This window comes from Microtus ochrogaster, linkage group LG2, assembly GCF_000317375.1.
Source record: "Microtus ochrogaster isolate Prairie Vole_2 linkage group LG2, MicOch1.0, whole genome shotgun sequence".
Classification (NCBI taxonomy): Eukaryota; Metazoa; Chordata; class Mammalia; order Rodentia; family Cricetidae; genus Microtus; species Microtus ochrogaster.
Genome location: NC_022028.1, coordinates 53,387,385 through 53,403,268, shown reverse-complemented (window position 1 = coordinate 53,403,268; position 15,884 = coordinate 53,387,385). Strand labels below are relative to the sequence as shown.

At 54.3% G+C, this 15,884-nt stretch overlaps 1 protein-coding gene across 7 annotated transcripts in view; it reads left to right on the top strand.

The window, feature by feature from the left end:
- Positions 1-15,884, top strand: part of Syngap1 (synaptic Ras GTPase activating protein 1) — a 30,732-nt gene that overhangs the window by 7,108 nt on the left and 7,740 nt on the right. For 4 of the 7 annotated variants that reach the window (XR_001229229.2, XM_005360394.3, XM_026785617.1 and 1 more), the window contains exons 4-16: positions 3,671-3,762; positions 4,128-4,249; positions 6,229-6,382; positions 6,563-6,661; positions 8,251-8,874; positions 9,000-9,144; positions 9,357-9,501; positions 10,867-11,103; positions 11,190-11,391; positions 11,566-11,744; positions 12,352-12,393; positions 12,732-13,803; positions 14,241-14,414. Coding sequence is in view for 5 of the 7 variants with exons in the window: in XM_005360394.3 (XP_005360451.1) it covers positions 3,671-3,762; positions 4,128-4,249; positions 6,229-6,382; positions 6,563-6,661; positions 8,251-8,874; positions 9,000-9,144; positions 9,357-9,501; positions 10,867-11,103; positions 11,190-11,391; positions 11,566-11,744; positions 12,352-12,393; positions 12,732-13,803; positions 14,241-14,414 (3,287 nt within the window). In the remaining 2 variants the exon portion in view is untranslated. Of the gene's footprint in view, positions 1-1,334; positions 3,546-3,670; positions 3,763-4,127; positions 4,250-6,228; positions 6,383-6,562; positions 6,662-8,250; positions 8,875-8,999; positions 9,145-9,356; positions 9,502-10,866; positions 11,104-11,189; positions 11,392-11,565; positions 11,745-12,351; positions 12,394-12,731; positions 13,804-14,240; positions 14,415-15,884 lie in introns of those variants that run through there. The other 3 variants (XR_003378113.1, XM_026785619.1, XM_026785620.1) reach the window with 2 other exon arrangements.

Here is a 15,884-nt window from a genome sequence, read left to right as displayed (position 1 = left end):
GGCGGGGGCGCGCGTGTGCGTGGGCACGGGAGGGGGCTGGGGAGGCCGCGGTGGCGGCGGCGGCGGCGGCAGCAGCTGCTCCCTCCGCATGTTCTCGCTGCATCTTCCGAGTGGGGGGAGTTATGGTAACTGGAGGGGGGCAGCAGAGGTCGGGAGGGGAGGGTCTTGGCAAATTCGTGGGGGCAGGGTGTTGAGCACGCGTGGGGGTGACTGGTGTGAGGGGGGGTCTTGGAGCCCTGCTGGAGGGGCAGCCCTGGTGTTTGCGTGTGTGATCGTGACCGTGCTGGTGTTTCCGTGTGTCGGTGCCATGTGCACATGGGGCCCAGTTCCTCTTGCACACATGTGTAGCCAGCACTGTGCAGGTATGTCCTGTCTTGCCCTGCCTCTGACAGTGAAGAGCAAGAGGGCCTGAGGGACTAGCCACTGTTTTTGGGGGCAGTTTGTGGACATACTGACTCATGTCACCTCTGACCCTGAGCGTGCATGTCCCTGGCTGAAGTGTGTAGGAATGTGTGGCTAGTCGAATGAGCAGAATTTTCAGTGTCCCTGGTGGCAGGTGTGTATCTTTGCATGTGTGTTCCAGCTCTGGCCTGAGTATCTGTGTCAGTCCTCGCATGGGTGTTCAGGGCGTGTCTGGATGTGGGTGGTGTGCCAGTGCTGGGGACAAAGTATGTGAGTGGTTCCCTGTAGTCTGACTGCATGAGACACCTTAGGGATAGGCAGGGTGAGCCTCTGCCTGCTCCCAGATGGGGGCAGGAAAGCCTGAAGGGAAGGAGTGGGGTGAAGAGAGAAAGTAAGGATGAGAGAGTCAAAAAGAGGAGAGCGAAGAGCCAGGAAGAAATGGAAATGTAAGAGAGCCGAGCTGGACTTAGAAGAGAGAAAAGAGACCAGGCTTAATATAGGGAAGTGGGGAGGCAGATGAGGATCCAGGTCTTCTGGGAAGCAGTCTGCCAGGGTGGAGAGTCTAGGCTGGTGCAGGTCTGGAGGATCAGGCTTGGTCCCATTGCAGGAGGCCATCCAGCCATAGAAGCTGGTGCCCAGTGAGGCCTGTCACCACAGACTCTGCAGAGCATGCCCTCCCCCCAGTTTATTCCCTCTCTAACCCTGCTCCTCATCTTTCTCTGGCTACCTTTCTCCCTGGCTCCCATCCAGAATTGTCAGCTGGGTATGGAGAAGAAACGCTACAGGGAAGGGTAGGGATCTGGGGGTTGGAGGGCAGGAGAGATGTTTGTGGGTGATAGCAAGATTAGACACACTGGAGAGGCGGAGTCCAAGCCCGTGCTCTGTGTGTGAGTGTGTGCGCTTGCTTGCTTGCTTGCAATTGTGTGTGTATACAGGGTGTGTACTGTGTGGGTGTATGCACAATGCCTGTGTTACGGGCCTGTGTAGGTGGCTGTTATGTGTGTGCATGAGTGTATATATCGTGCAGGGATGGGACATGGAGACCCAGCGTGGCAATGTGTGCTTTTCAGGTTTGTATGTGTACATGGCTGTGTGCTGTGTGTGTACATGTCACTGCAGGCACACTAATGACAGAGTATCCCGTGTTTCTGTCACTCAGCCCCCTTGCCTCTGTGCTTCTGCTTTTCTCTTCCTTGTGTCAGAGTCCTTGTGAGCACATGTGTCTGACCTCCATGCTCCTGTGACTTGTTTTTGAGTTCTTAGCATTATATGTGTTGCTTCCAGGAACTAAGCAAAGCAATTAGCAGATTCTTTCCCTCTCTGTGAATGTATTTACCTCTAAAAGAGAATTTCAGTGGACTTAAACTTAAGGCTTTTCTGCTTTTATTAGAGATGCTTGTGCGTGAAAAGAATGGCTGAGCTGGGCTCCCTGGAATGAGAGTAAGGCAGCCATACCTGAGAGATGCAGAGGATTGGATTAGGTGGGAGACAGGCTGGGCCCTGGGGCGCACTGCTTACTGTGTGACAGAAGGTCACTTAACACATTTGGTCCTCATTTCTTGTTTTGATTGCTCTGTTTTTCTGTTAGCCATCACAGATGCTGGTGTAGAGTCCTGGGAGAGCTAGAAGGAAGCAGGGGGATGGGGCTGTCCAAAGACAGTGACTGGATGTCCTTAGTGTGAGTTCTTACTGTTTGTGCTCCAGGGGCTTGCAGCTTCCTTTATCTAACTGAGCTCACGTGTGTACATGGTGCAGGGATGACCATGGACGTCCCTGGGCTCACACTGGCATGCCCTTCCTGTGGAGCATGAATTGTTATAGGTTATATGTCCCTTTATGTGGTGTATCGCCCACATCAGCAGTTCAAGTATGTATACCCCTGTACAGTGCTCGCATATGTCTAAGCATGTGGGGTGTGTGGGCCAGGGGTCTCAATGTGGGTCCCTAGTGCCCCCATGCTCCAGGCTGTCTGTATGTCTCCCAAGCACAGAGTTCCCTCTTATTTCTCATACTGCAGCTGCGATATACACGTATTACCTCTGTTTAGTGTGTGTTTTTGTGCTCTACACATGTTCCTGGGGGACTGAGCGGGTTCTCTTGTCTCGGGATCCAGACCTGTGTGTGCAGACCTGAGTTTGCCTATGAAAGGAGCAGGGACAGACTGGCTCTGAGGAAAATGCAGTCTTGAAGCAGGCACGGAAATGTAGTGTGGCTTTCACTGTTCTATTCTGGAATCTAGTGGGTTAACAGGCAGTTCTTCCGGTCGCCACCCCCCCCCCCAGCCTGTAGCTTCTTGTTGCCATGGAGATGGTGGCCCCGCCCCTGATGCAGCACCGGCCCCCCCATTGGCTGCAGTGGTGACTGTGGGGCTGAGGGGGGGAGCCCAGGCCTGGGCAGCCATTCTGGAGCTGGAGCCGGAGCCTGGCATCCCCCCACTTTCATTCTCCTTCAGCCCCTGTCCCCTCCAAATTCCCTAGCAGCAAACCTTCAGCTCCCTTCCACTAGACTCTTGGCAGGCTGAGCTTCGTCCGCATTCGCCTCCCCTCCTCCTCCTCACCAGCCTTTACTGGGGAGTCCCCAGAACCCCACTGCCCATCCTCCCCACTCCCTTGCCTTCTCCTTTTCAACCCTTCACTAGCACTGCAGTGCACGTGGAACCGGCTCCTTCGCCCCTGCTTCCATCTGCCCCTTCCTAGGATTTTCTGTTCCCCCCTTCGCAGCACAGGTCTCTTCTGAGACCCCCCTCTAGTCCTGGGAGGGGGTCATGGGAGGCAGCCCTGGACCTCCAGATAGACAGGGGCTTGGGGAGGTGGGGGGCAGGTGGAGGATGTGCCCAGCTGAGAAAAGAGGAAAGCCTATCCATGGGCAATGACCTTTAACCCATCTCCCCCGCAAGCAAGCCCCTTCTTTCTCTCGGGTGGGAGCCGGGGCACCGAGCCTACCTGGATCGTGGGTATTCTTCATTACGGAGGTTTTACTGACCCTCCTCCTGACTATGCCCCTCTGCTGACTGTCAGCCCCAGACATGGGCTTAAGGCCTCCCACCCCGACCCCATCAGGGGGCTCCGGCTCAGGTTCCTTGCCCCCTCCTTCCCACCGCCAGCCTCTCCGCCGCCGCTGCTCTTCTTGCTGCTTTCCGGGGGGTAGGTGAGGCCGAAGCTGAGGGACTGAGGGAGGTGGTGAATGTACTGACCCAGGATGGATATCGGGACTTAGAGTCCCCTGTCCCCTTCCCCCAACTTCCTTCGGGCCCTTTCCTCCTCTCTAGAATACCACTTGGGTCGCTCGAGGAGGAAGAGTGTCCCAGGGGGGAAGCAGTACAGCATGGAGGCCGCCCCCGCAGCGCCCTTCCGGCCCTCGGTGAGTGAATGGAAGTGCCTGCCAGATGTGGCCCAGCTGGGCCCCATCCTTTCCAGCCCCAGCTGGAGTCCCAGGATTCTGACAAAGGACCAGGGAAGAGTGTGCATGTATATCCCCACCTCTTTGGTTTACCCCTTCTTGGCTCTGCCCCCTACTTCTTAGGCCAGCCCTCCCACCTTTTCCAAGCTAGTATGTGTTTGTGTTTGCTCACATCACACAGCATCCGTGGGAGCCAGAAGACAAACTGGTGTCAGGGCTTCTATCCCCTTCCCGCTCCATGTTCTTCCAGAGATTCTCTGCCAGCTGAGGGGTTCTAGAGAGACTCTGTACTGCCCCAGTCACCCCTATTCCCATTTGCTCCCCAGCAAGGCTTCCTGAGCCGGAGGCTAAAAAGCTCTATCAAACGTACAAAGTCACAACCCAAACTTGACCGGACCAGCAGCTTTCGCCAGATCCTGCCTCGCTTCCGAAGTGCTGACCATGACCGGTAGGTACAGGGCCTGGAATGAGATGGATGCGGTATAATGGTGTTGAGTGGGCTGGGGGATTCCCTGAGTACAGAGGTTGCGGGGGCTCATTTGGTTGGGGTGCTGAGGCATCAGAGAGGAGCTGGACTAAGCTGTAGGTAGCAGGAAAGAGGAGGTGATGGGGAGGACCTGCAGAGGCAGGGAAGGAGGTGAAGGTGAAGCTAAGGAGGCATCGTAGAGTGGAAGGAAGGGTGGGCTCCTGCCCAAGGCAGGAAAGGACAGAAATTAAGGGCAGCAGTTGGAAATGGGTGAGGGGTACTGGTGTTGCTGCTGGGTGAGGGCTAGGGCTCAGAGACCCCAGTAGTCGTTGGAGGAAAGCAACAGAACAACCGGAAGGGAGTTGGTCTGATATGCAGGTAACAGAATGGGGGCAAAGGCTGGAGTTAATCGAGGGACGAGGAAGGAGACCTGGCTGCTTGCCTTTGTCCTTCTCTGGGCTTCCCCTTAGTCCAGTTACTCCCTGGAGAGAGTCTGTCCTTCTTTTCCCTTGTGTCTGGCTGGCCCAGGGATTAGGTGGGTAGGAAGGTTGGGATCAGGTGAGTCACACCTTTCCCTGCCCCCACTTCCAAGTAACCAGTGCTGGATTTGGGGCTGGCAGGGGGTGAGGGCATGGTATTCCTGGCCGCGGGGGCGGGGGGCCGGGGGAGCGTGGTGCTGACGGCAGCCAGAGCCTGTGATGACGGGGCTGCTATAAATAACTCCATGGAGGCTCCCACACCCGAGCTCTCCCTCCTGTTTCCCCATGCTCCCTACTCTTTGTCCCCTATCCATTCCACAGCACTTGCTATCCCGGCTCCCCTCATTCCAGTCCCTCGGTCCCATTTCTCTGTGCTCCCCTGCAGTGCTGTGTGCACTGCCAGCCTGGTCTCTGTCCTCTGCACAGTGCTGTCTCTCCTCAGCCTCACTGCACCTGCTTTTGCTCCACTGCTGCTGTCTGCCTCCTCTTCCCAAATGTGCTCTCCCGTCTCTGACCTTTATTCTGCTCCATTCTGCCCACAGCATTCTCTTGTGCTTTTCTCTTCCCCGGGTTGTGCTAAAACTGTTCTCTTACTTCATTCATAGTTTGAATCATGAAATGTTTATTAGGCACTAGCTGTGTGCCAAGTCCAATCCAGACAATACTGCATTTTCTCCGTGCTTCTTTTCTTTATATATTGAGATTCTGATTTCTGGAGTCATGTAGACATGTCCAGGACATTTTTTTTTCCTGTTTGTTTGTTCTGTCCTGTCCTTTTTTTTTTTTTTTTTGGTCTGTTTTTCCCTTTTTGTTTTTTTTTCTGGACAAGGTTTCTCTATGTAGCCCTGGCTGTCCTCAAACTCAGAGATACATCTCCCTCTGTCTCCCAAGTGCTGGAATTAAAGGCGTGCACCACCACCAACCACCTGGCTTTTTAAATTTTGTTTGTGTTTTGTTTTTGAGACACTGTTTTTCTGTGTAGCCCTGATGCCCTAGAACTCGCTCTGTACACCAAACTGGCTTAGAACTCACAGAGACCCACCTGCCTCTGCCTCCTGAGTGCTGGGGTTAAAGGTGTTGCACGCTACTATGCCTGACTTTGTTTCTTCTTTTAAAAAACAAGATCTCACTATGTAGCCCTGGCTAGCCGGCACTTGCTAGGTAGTCCAGGCTGGCCTCAAAATTAGCAGGAATCTACCTGCCTCTGTCTCGGGAGTGCTGTGATTAAAGGTCTGTCCCAGCAGTTTTGAGCGATTTCTAGGTATCCCAACTCCTTAAGTATGAGTTGAAGTAGAGAAGTCTCTTGAAGGGCTTTGGTTTTTGCTGTACCTCCCATGTCCTTCCCCAGGGAGTCTGGTCTTCCTTCTGTGAGTCTGTGTGTGAAGGATTGAGGCCTTCTTTCCAAGGCTGCCTTCCAGAACCTCTGGTGAGGCAGAGTCTGAGTGTGAGGAGAGACCTTTCTCTGAACCTCCCGCCTACCAGGGCCCGGCTGATGCAAAGCTTTAAGGAGTCCCACTCCCATGAGTCCTTGCTGAGTCCTAGCAGTGCTGCTGAGGCCTTGGAGCTCAACTTAGATGAAGACTCCATCATCAAGCCGGTGCACAGCTCCATCCTGGGCCAGGAGTTCTGCTTTGAGGTAGCGGCTCTTGTTGACCGAGAAGGGTGGAGGGCAGGGATGGTGGAGGCTGGGGCAAAGGGGCCATGACGAAGTGCCACACATGGGGATATCCCGGAAACAAACCTGGAACTAGGAAAGAACACACGGTGGTCATTGCCTCTCTTTGAAACCCCGTCTCAAATCCATACTCCTCTCCAGGTAACAACATCGTCTGGAACAAAGTGCTTTGCCTGTCGGTCTGCAGCCGAAAGGGACAAATGGATCGAGAATCTACAGCGGGCAGTAAAACCCAACAAGGTACTGGAGAGGAAGGGGAAAGAGGAGGCTGGGGGGCGGGGCCTAGTAGGCTAAAGGACAGGGACTTAGAAGGAGGAGAACAGAGGTCTAAGAGACCTGGACAGCCAGGGGTGATTCTCCTTATTCTGAACCCTCCCTTTGGCTCCCTTTCTTCCTTACTGCTACCTTACACCACACTCTGCTTCTCTACAATGAAAGCCATAGACCTAGAGGACCGACAGGGCTCTTTGAGTTCTCCAATCTGGTTTCCCTGCAGATAGAAGGCCTCGCTCACACCTAACAGGTGCTTGCTTACCCAGCACCACTGACAGTGCTCTCTGAATGCCGATTCTCTCTATAAAGTCTGTGCAATGTGGTTGGCCTAGGTGACCTCAAGGTTCCTGTGCATCTGTGCTCCAGCCAAGTCTTCTGTTCCCCAAGGGAAAGCTGCCCTCCTGTCGGCTGGTCTCTGACCACAGTTTGTAGCCAGCTCACAGTCCTGCCGTCCTCCTCTTGTTTCCCAGCACCTTTATTAAGGAATCCCACAATCTGAGCCACACTGCTTTCCATTCATGGCGGTGTCACATGACCCTGACCAGGAGCTTGGTCCAGTCTCACTGCTCCTGTGCATATGCAACTGTTATTCTGTTTTGCAATATCTGATGCTTCTGCAGAACTTCTCATTCCCAGCTTTAGGTTTTCTTTACTAAAAAAAAAAAAAAAAGTTGCTGGTTGTGGTAGCCCACACCATTAATCCCAGCACAGATGCAGGTCGATCTCTGTGAGTCTAGCCAGTCTGGGACAGCCAGAGCTATGGAGAGAGGTTCTATTAAAAAACAAAAACAAAAACAAAAAAACAAATAAATGAAATAAAAGCTGAATTTATTTATATAGGGTGTGTGTGTGTGTGGTGCCACAGTGCACATGTACATGTGCCAGAGTACAACTTTCTGAAAGTGGGTCTCTCCTTCCACTATGTTGTGGGTGATTGGGCTCGGCAGCCAGAACCTTTACAAGTAAGCCATCTCACTGGCCCTCAGTGCTTCTGGCTTGCGACTCAAACATTTCTCCACATTAATCCTGGTGTGTGTGACTACCCTTCTCTGATAGCTTCCAGGGCTGCTGTAAAAAGCTACCATGAACTGAGTCAGCTGAAACTATCCTCTCACGGTTCAGGAGGTCTAAAGTCCAGGCATAAGCAGGGCCGTGTCCATTCTGGAGACTGTTAAGTTCAGTCCTTCCATCTCTGCATGGCCAGCTTCCTTCTGGGTGTCTCTGAATGACCCTCTTCATGTGATAAAGTCAGTCACTGGATTAAGAGATCACATTAATCAAATATGCCCTCATCTTAATTATATTACATCTGCCAGGACCCTATGTCCACCTCGGGTCACACTCAGTTTCTAGAGAGACCAGCCAGGGCCACCTAGTGAGGCTATCTCAGAAACCAGAAACAAGGCAAAATAGAGTACTGGCTGGTGGGCACTACTCAGGCCCGGTGTGCTTGCCTCGCAGCTTCTACCTCAATCCTACATGCTCGCTTGCTCGCTGTCTCTCCTGCTGTGCCTGACTTTTCCATTCTGTTTGCCCTAACCACTTCCGCATGCCAGGACAACAGCCGCCGGGTAGATAACGTGTTGAAGCTATGGATCATAGAAGCTCGAGAGCTGCCCCCCAAGAAGCGGTATTACTGTGAGCTGTGCCTGGACGACATGCTGTATGCACGCACCACCTCCAAGCCCCGCTCAGCTTCAGGAGACACTGTCTTCTGGGGCGAGCATTTTGAGTTTAACAACCTGCCGGCTGTCCGGGCCCTGCGGCTGCATCTATACCGTGACTCAGACAAAAAACGAAAGAAAGACAAGGCGGGCTATGTTGGCCTGGTGACTGTACCGGTGGCTACCCTGGCTGGGCGCCACTTTACAGAGCAGTGGTACCCTGTGACCTTGCCAACAGGCAGTGGGGGCTCTGGGGGTATGGGCTCGGGAGGAGGAGGGGGGTCAGGGGGTGGCTCGGGGGGCAAGGGGAAAGGAGGCTGCCCTGCTGTAAGGCTGAAAGCCCGCTACCAGACAATGAGCATCCTGCCCATGGAGCTGTACAAGGAGTTTGCAGAGTATGTGACCAACCACTACCGGATGTTGTGTGCAGTCCTGGAGCCTGCCCTGAATGTCAAGGGCAAGGAGGAGGTTGCCAGTGCACTGGTTCACATACTGCAGAGTACAGGCAAGGCCAAGGTGAGTACTCTGCCCCCAGGGAAAGATGATGTGAGAATGGGTGCTGGTCCGAGGGTGGTGAAGGGAGAGCAGACCCAGGAGGCTGGGCTCTGTAGAGGCTGACTTTGGGGTTTTCCTGGCCCCAGGACTTCCTTTCAGACATGGCCATGTCAGAGGTAGACCGGTTCATGGAACGGGAACACCTCATATTCCGCGAGAACACGCTCGCCACTAAAGCCATAGAAGAGTATATGAGACTGATTGGTCAGAAATACCTCAAGGATGCCATTGGTATGGCCCACCTTCAGGCCTTGTTCCTAAACCTCCTCATGCCCACCCCATCACTCCTAAACCTGGCCACCCCAGACCCCATATACACCCTTCCTCAGGGTCCCAGGACCCCAGCATCCAACCGTCTGATTCTGCCATTCCTCCAACCCAGGGAACCCCCTGTCCCTGCCCTTGGAAAGTGTGACCGCTCCCTGTCGTACCCCTTTTCCCAGGGGAGTTCATCCGTGCCCTGTACGAGTCTGAGGAAAACTGTGAAGTGGACCCCATCAAGTGCACGGCATCCAGTCTGGCAGAGCACCAGGCCAACCTGCGGATGTGCTGTGAGTTGGCCCTGTGCAAGGTGGTCAACTCCCATTGGTGAGACTGGGAACTCTGGGCTGGGGGGCCAGGGTTGGGCAGTTGTGTGTTCATCTGTTCATCCATCTGTCCACCCTCAGAGGACTGAGCATCAGTACGGGCAAAGCATTCTGGGGTGTTGTAGAGCAGAGAGGTGAACAAGGCGTGGTCCCTGACTTCAGAGGGCCTCCAGCCAAAATAAGTAGGGACAGGAGCTGTCCAAAAGGCCACAGAACCATTATGGTGTGTGTGTTCAGGGAGGGTCCCTTGTGCAGCATCCAGTCAGAGAAGGCACAGCTGTGACAAAATCACACACGCAAAGTGTCCAGGACAGGGGACAGGGACTGGCGTCTGCACACAGTAGGCTAATGGCATTTCCCAAGGCTGTGAAATAACACACAGGATATGAGAAGGTGTGGGAGCCTTCCAGGAGATGTCTGGTAACTGGAACAGGCTTAGAGGAGCCATGGCTATAGCGGTGTGCTCGGGGAAGAGTGAGAATCTGCAAAGCCTTAGGTTCAGGAGTCACAGTCATCCGAATGTTCTGGAGTGTCTGTTGGTACCAAGAAGTAGCATGATTGAGACTGGCCCATGAGTCAAGTGAGCATATGGGAAGGGAAAGAAAGAAGACCAGACCATTGGTGCTGTGGTTCATGGGTCAGGAGGGAGTCAGAAGGCCGAGAAAGAGACCGCTCAGGGTCCTCTACAGAAAGGATCAGCAGTTGTCGTCTGAGGGTTGTGTAGGGAGTCAGGATGACTTAAGAGGTCATGGGACTAGTGCTTTGGAGACCCACAGCCTTCTTGACAGAACCAGGGAAGTCAAAAGGAGCCAGCTGGCAGTGTGGGGGCGATAGTGAGCTCTGTTTTACACTAGTCAAGTTTAAGGTGTCAGTGGGACATTGAAGTGGCACCGGGAGGCGGGGAAGAATGAGCCGAGCCATTCCAGGGACTGGGGATCATGCCTGGGGCACATCCATCCCCATTTCCCTGGAATCCAGAAGAGTTGGGGGGTCCGAGCTCCCTGTACCTCAAGTGACCCTCCATCTCTCTCCCATCTCTGTCTCTTCCCCGGTGTCTGTTTTTCTTCTCCTCCTCTCCTTGTCTCTCTCACACACCCCTCCGTCTCTCTCCCATGTGTCTCTCTCCTCACCCTCTCTCCCTCTCCATTTCTCTCTCCAGAATCTGTGCCCTCTACCATGGCCCTCTTCTTCAGCAGCCTCCTGTCTCTCTCCTGCAGTCCCTCCCTCCCGGTCTCTCTCATCTGTCTCCACACCCTCGCCTCCTACCACCCCTCAGCATGTTCCCTGGAAGCTGAGGGTCTCTGGGGCTCAGTCCCGGTCTCTCTTTCTCTCTCTCTCTCTCTGTCTCCCCACCCCTTCCCCCCAGCGTGTTCCCGAGGGAGCTGAAGGAGGTGTTTGCATCTTGGCGGTTGCGTTGTGCAGAGCGGGGCCGGGAGGACATTGCCGACAGGCTGATCAGCGCCTCGCTCTTCCTGCGCTTCCTCTGCCCAGCCATCATGTCGCCCAGTCTGTTTGGGCTTATGCAGGAGTACCCAGATGAGCAGACCTCACGAACCCTCACCCTCATCGCCAAGGTCATCCAGAACCTGGCCAACTTTTCCAAGTGAGGGAAACTTGAGGAAGGGTGGGGAAGAGCTGTGCTTCTGGAAGGGTCTCCTGAGTCACCAGAGCATCTATGCCTCTGAGCAGGTTTACCTCAAAGGAGGACTTCCTAGGCTTCATGAACGAGTTTTTGGAACTGGAATGGGGCTCCATGCAGCAGTTCTTGTACGAGATATCCAACCTGGACACACTGACCAACAGCAGCAGTTTTGAGGGCTACATAGACTTGGGCCGCGAGCTCTCCACACTTCATGCCCTGCTCTGGGAGGTGCTGCCCCAACTCAGCAAGGTTAGTGGCTGTCTCCTCTGTCCTGCCCCCAGGTGCTTCCCTCTCTGCACAGAGCTGTTCCCGAAACGCCACCACCACCATCTCCAGCACACTCCACACAGCCTCTGCCTGTGCCCTCTGAGCCCCTTTTAGAACTGGACATTTACTCATCAGGTGACAGCCTTGTCCTTCCAGGAAGCCCTCCTGAAGCTGGGCCCACTGCCCCGGCTCCTCAATGACATCAGCACAGCCCTGAGGAACCCTAACATCCAAAGGCAGCCGAGCCGCCAGAGTGAACGGACTCGGCCTCAGCCCGTGGTGCTGCGAGGGCCATCAGCCGAGATGCAGGGCTACATGATGCGGGACCTCAATAGGTGAGCACCCTGCTCCCCCACTGCTGTGCTCTGGGAGCCTGATTACTCCTGGATGCTTCTTGTTGGGCACTAGATGCATCTCTCTAGACTTCAAAAGGGAAACTGCAGGTTCTTAGGGACAGTGGTGAGGGTATAGGCAGTGGGAGGCTGAGAACTCTTTAGAGCTAGAGAGGGAGAAATGTATACCGAGCCCAGAGCCAGAAATACTGAGGCTCCTCTGCTCCAGGCTTAGCTGAAGCCAAAGAGACTCTGCTGCAGCTGACTTGCTTTGTCCCTCTGCCAGCCCATGCTCCTGTAGGCTGCAGTTCAGCCATGTGGTACCAAAATACTCAGGTGTCTCTACGTGACCTAACAACCCCTGCCCCAGAGAACTCCCCATGACCCAGCATTCAGAGAAGCAGCAGCTGGAGCTGAGTGGGCCCCGGAGCCTGGCATTCAGTTTGATGGGGGCGGGGCTGGGCCTCAGCTACTGTCCTTCATCTTGTGACTGCTCTGCTATTCCTCATCCGTGTCTCCATCTGTGACACCACACCCGTCCCGCCATCCCTCCCATCATCTCCACCTCTCTTCTTCTCCTGTCTGCTCGCCCCTTTGCATCTCTCTCCAGCTCCATCGACCTTCAGTCCTTCATGGCTCGAGGCCTCAACAGGTGAGGGCTCTGTCCTCCCCACCCTCCTGTCCTGCTGCACTGGGCTTTGCCCGCCTCTGCTCCTCTCCTCCTCAGTGCACCTCATCTCCTCCATGCCTGCCCAGACCAACCCTCATTCCTCTCTTGCTGCCCCACCTCCTTTTCCAGGCCTTAACCCCCTTCCTAGGCCTGTCCTTTCCCTTCTCCAGCTTCCCCTCCCATCCTCCCTGCCTGCCTCTTTAGGGCTGCTACCACCAGCGCTCACCTTCCCTGTGGGTCCCACTTCTCACCAGACCACAGGCTCGGGCACCCGTAGTCCCAGCCTCACTTCTGCCTGTGTGTGCCTTCCCTTCCAACAGCTCTATGGACATGGCTCGCCTCCCCTCCCCAACCAAGGAAAAGCCACCACCACCCCCACCCGGTGGGGGTAAAGACCTGTTCTATGTGAGCCGGCCACCACTGGCCCGGTCATCCCCAGCATATTGCACAAGCAGCTCGGACATCACAGAGCCAGAGCAGAAGATGCTGAGTGTCAACAAGAGCGTATCCATGCTGGACCTTCAGGGTGATGGGCCTGGGGGCCGTCTTAACAGTAGTAGTGTTTCCAACCTGGCAGCTGTTGGGGACCTGCTGCACTCAAGCCAGGCCTCACTGACAGCAGCCTTAGGGCTGCGGCCTGCACCTGCCGGGCGCCTCTCCCAAGGGAGTGGCTCTTCCATCACAGCAGCCGGCATGCGCCTTAGCCAGATGGGTGTCACCACGGACGGTGTCCCTGCCCAGCAACTGCGTATTCCCCTCTCCTTCCAGAACCCTCTCTTCCACATGGCTGCTGATGGGCCAGGGCCCCCAGGGGGCCACGGAGGGGGCAGTGGTCATGGTCCACCTTCCTCACATCACCACCACCACCACCATCACCACCATCGAGGTGGAGAGCCCCCAGGAGACACCTTTGCCCCATTCCATGGCTATAGCAAGAGCGAGGACCTCTCTTCAGGGGTCCCTAAGCCCCCTGCTGCCTCCATCCTTCACAGCCACAGCTACAGTGATGAGTTTGGACCCTCTGGTACTGACTTCACCCGTCGGCAGCTCTCACTTCAGGACAACCTTCAGCACATGCTGTCCCCTCCCCAGATCACCATCGGTCCCCAGAGGCCAGCTCCCTCAGGGCCCGGAGGTGGGAGCGGTGGGGGCAGTGGTGGGGGTGGTGGGGGCCAGCCGCCTCCCTTGCAGAGGGGCAAGTCTCAGCAGTTGACAGTGAGCGCTGCCCAGAAACCCCGGCCATCCAGCGGGAACCTACTGCAGTCCCCGGAGCCAAGTTATGGTCCTGCCCGTCCACGGCAACAGAGCCTCAGCAAAGAGGGCAGCATTGGGGGCAGCGGGGGCAGCGGTGGCGGAGGGGGTGGGGGGCTCAAGCCCTCCATCACGAAGCAGGTAGGTGAGGGTAAGGGTGAGGTAGGGTGGGTGGAGAGGAGCGAGGGAATGAAATGGGGTGGAACAGTGGGTGTTACGATTCTCACCTTCTTTGTTCTTTAAACAAACAAGTGGCATTTGGCCTGTGTTCTCAGCAGTCAGGAGGCAAGATGATTGCCAAGTCTGAGGCTAGCCAGGGCTAGGTACTGATATTGTGTCTCTAAACAAAAAGCTCACAAACATAAGAGGGCCTCAGCAGTGTCCTGTGAGCTGTCCAGGTACTAAGGATGTGTAGACGGTCAGCGGAGGACCAAGGAAGGCAGGATCAGTCACCTCATTAGTGCTCAGGGGAGAAGGGAAAGGCGGGTACAGGTCTGGGTTGCACTTCTCTCTTCTTCCTCTGAGCACACCCTCCCTTTCCCACCTTCCTGCTCTCTACCCTGCCTTGCTTGTCTCAGCATTCCCAGACTCCATCCACGCTGAACCCCACAATGCCGGCTTCGGAGCGGACGGTCGCCTGGGTCTCCAATATGCCCCACCTGTCAGCTGACATCGAGAGTGCACACATCGAGCGGGAAGAGTACAAGCTCAAGGAGTACTCGAAATCAATGGATGAGAGCCGCCTGGACAGGGTACGCTGGCCTTGCCTCTCAGTTCTGGACCTCCTCTCTCATGCCAAGGAAGGCCTTTAGTCCTTCCAAGGGAAAAAGACCCATGCTCAGTTAGTTGGGGAAAAAGGAAAGACCTAGTCTGTTAGGTCCTTATGTATCAGTCTGTTTGTGGGTTACATACGCTGTGGACTGGAGAGAACTGTTCTGTTGACGTGTAAGGAGACCAGCTGAAGGAGCAGGGCTTGTAGGAAGAACACTATCAAGCTAGACCTCGCAGCACAGGTCTGCCAACTGCTACTTAGGAGGCTATGGCAAAAGATGTCAAGTTCAAGGCCAGCTTGGGCAACTTTATGATATGATACCCTATTTCAAAATAAATAGTAAAAAGTAAGCCGGGCAGTTTGGGGGCCTTTAATCTCAGCACTCAGGAGGCAGAGGCAGGTGCATCTCTGTGAGTAGGAGGCCAGCCTGGTCTACAGAGCTAGTTCCAGGACAGGTTCCAAAGCTACAGAGAAACCATAAAAAACCAAAAGTAAAAAGAAAGCTGTGGAATATAGTTTGTTAGTAGAATGTTTGCCTAGAATGTATGAGGCCCTGGGTATCAATCAGCAAGTTCTACTACAGGGTTAAGCACCCATGCCCAAGGCAACCATCATAGGCCATGGTCCTCTTTCCTGTGTGTCTAGAATGGAGCTGCTTAGGTATGGACCTTCACAGGGTGGTGAAGCTTCTCAGATTGCCTTTCTTGTCCTTGCTTCAGATGCGGAATCCTGGGAGGAAGGCTCAGGCCTAGCCCTCGACACCAGAGCTTCTGGGAGGGAAAATAAGCTGGGAACATAGATTGCCTGAGCTAGTGGCTACCTATATGACACATGTTATTGTTGTGGTTGAGGAACTAAAATCTTAGAGTTATTTGACTTTTAAATAGCTATGTGTAAGCTGCAAGTAGAACTTAGTAGTGAAGCTTTGGATTTGATCCCTAGCACTGAAAATAATAAAACAAAAGAATCACATGTGACAATTATATTAAGCAACAGGAAAATGAAGTAACTGGTCTGAGCTCCTGACCCTGGAAACCCAGACTCATATGAATAGCAACATTTCCAGCCTGCGGTCCCCTTGATCTCCTATCTGCAGGAAAGGCAGGCCTAAGGAAGGAGTCACATGAGACAGCCTGCCCTCACTCCCTGCCATGTCCTTAGTCTTAGTTTGGAAATACAGTTCCTTTTTCTTTAATTTCTAGATAATGCTTCTCAAGGACTGTCCAGTAGTCTTGCCAGGGTGCCCTATGGAGCCCCCATATCCCCCACGCATGTGTGAGGGCATGGCACACTTCTAAGATGTGGGACTTGGACCTGTTGCATCTTGAGGAAGCCTCAGTTCTCACATCAGGGCTTTCTTTTTTCTTTTCTTTTCTTTTCTTTTCTTTTCTTTTCTTTTCTTTTCTTTTCTTTTTTTTTTTTTTGGTTTTTCGAGACAGGGTTTCTCTGT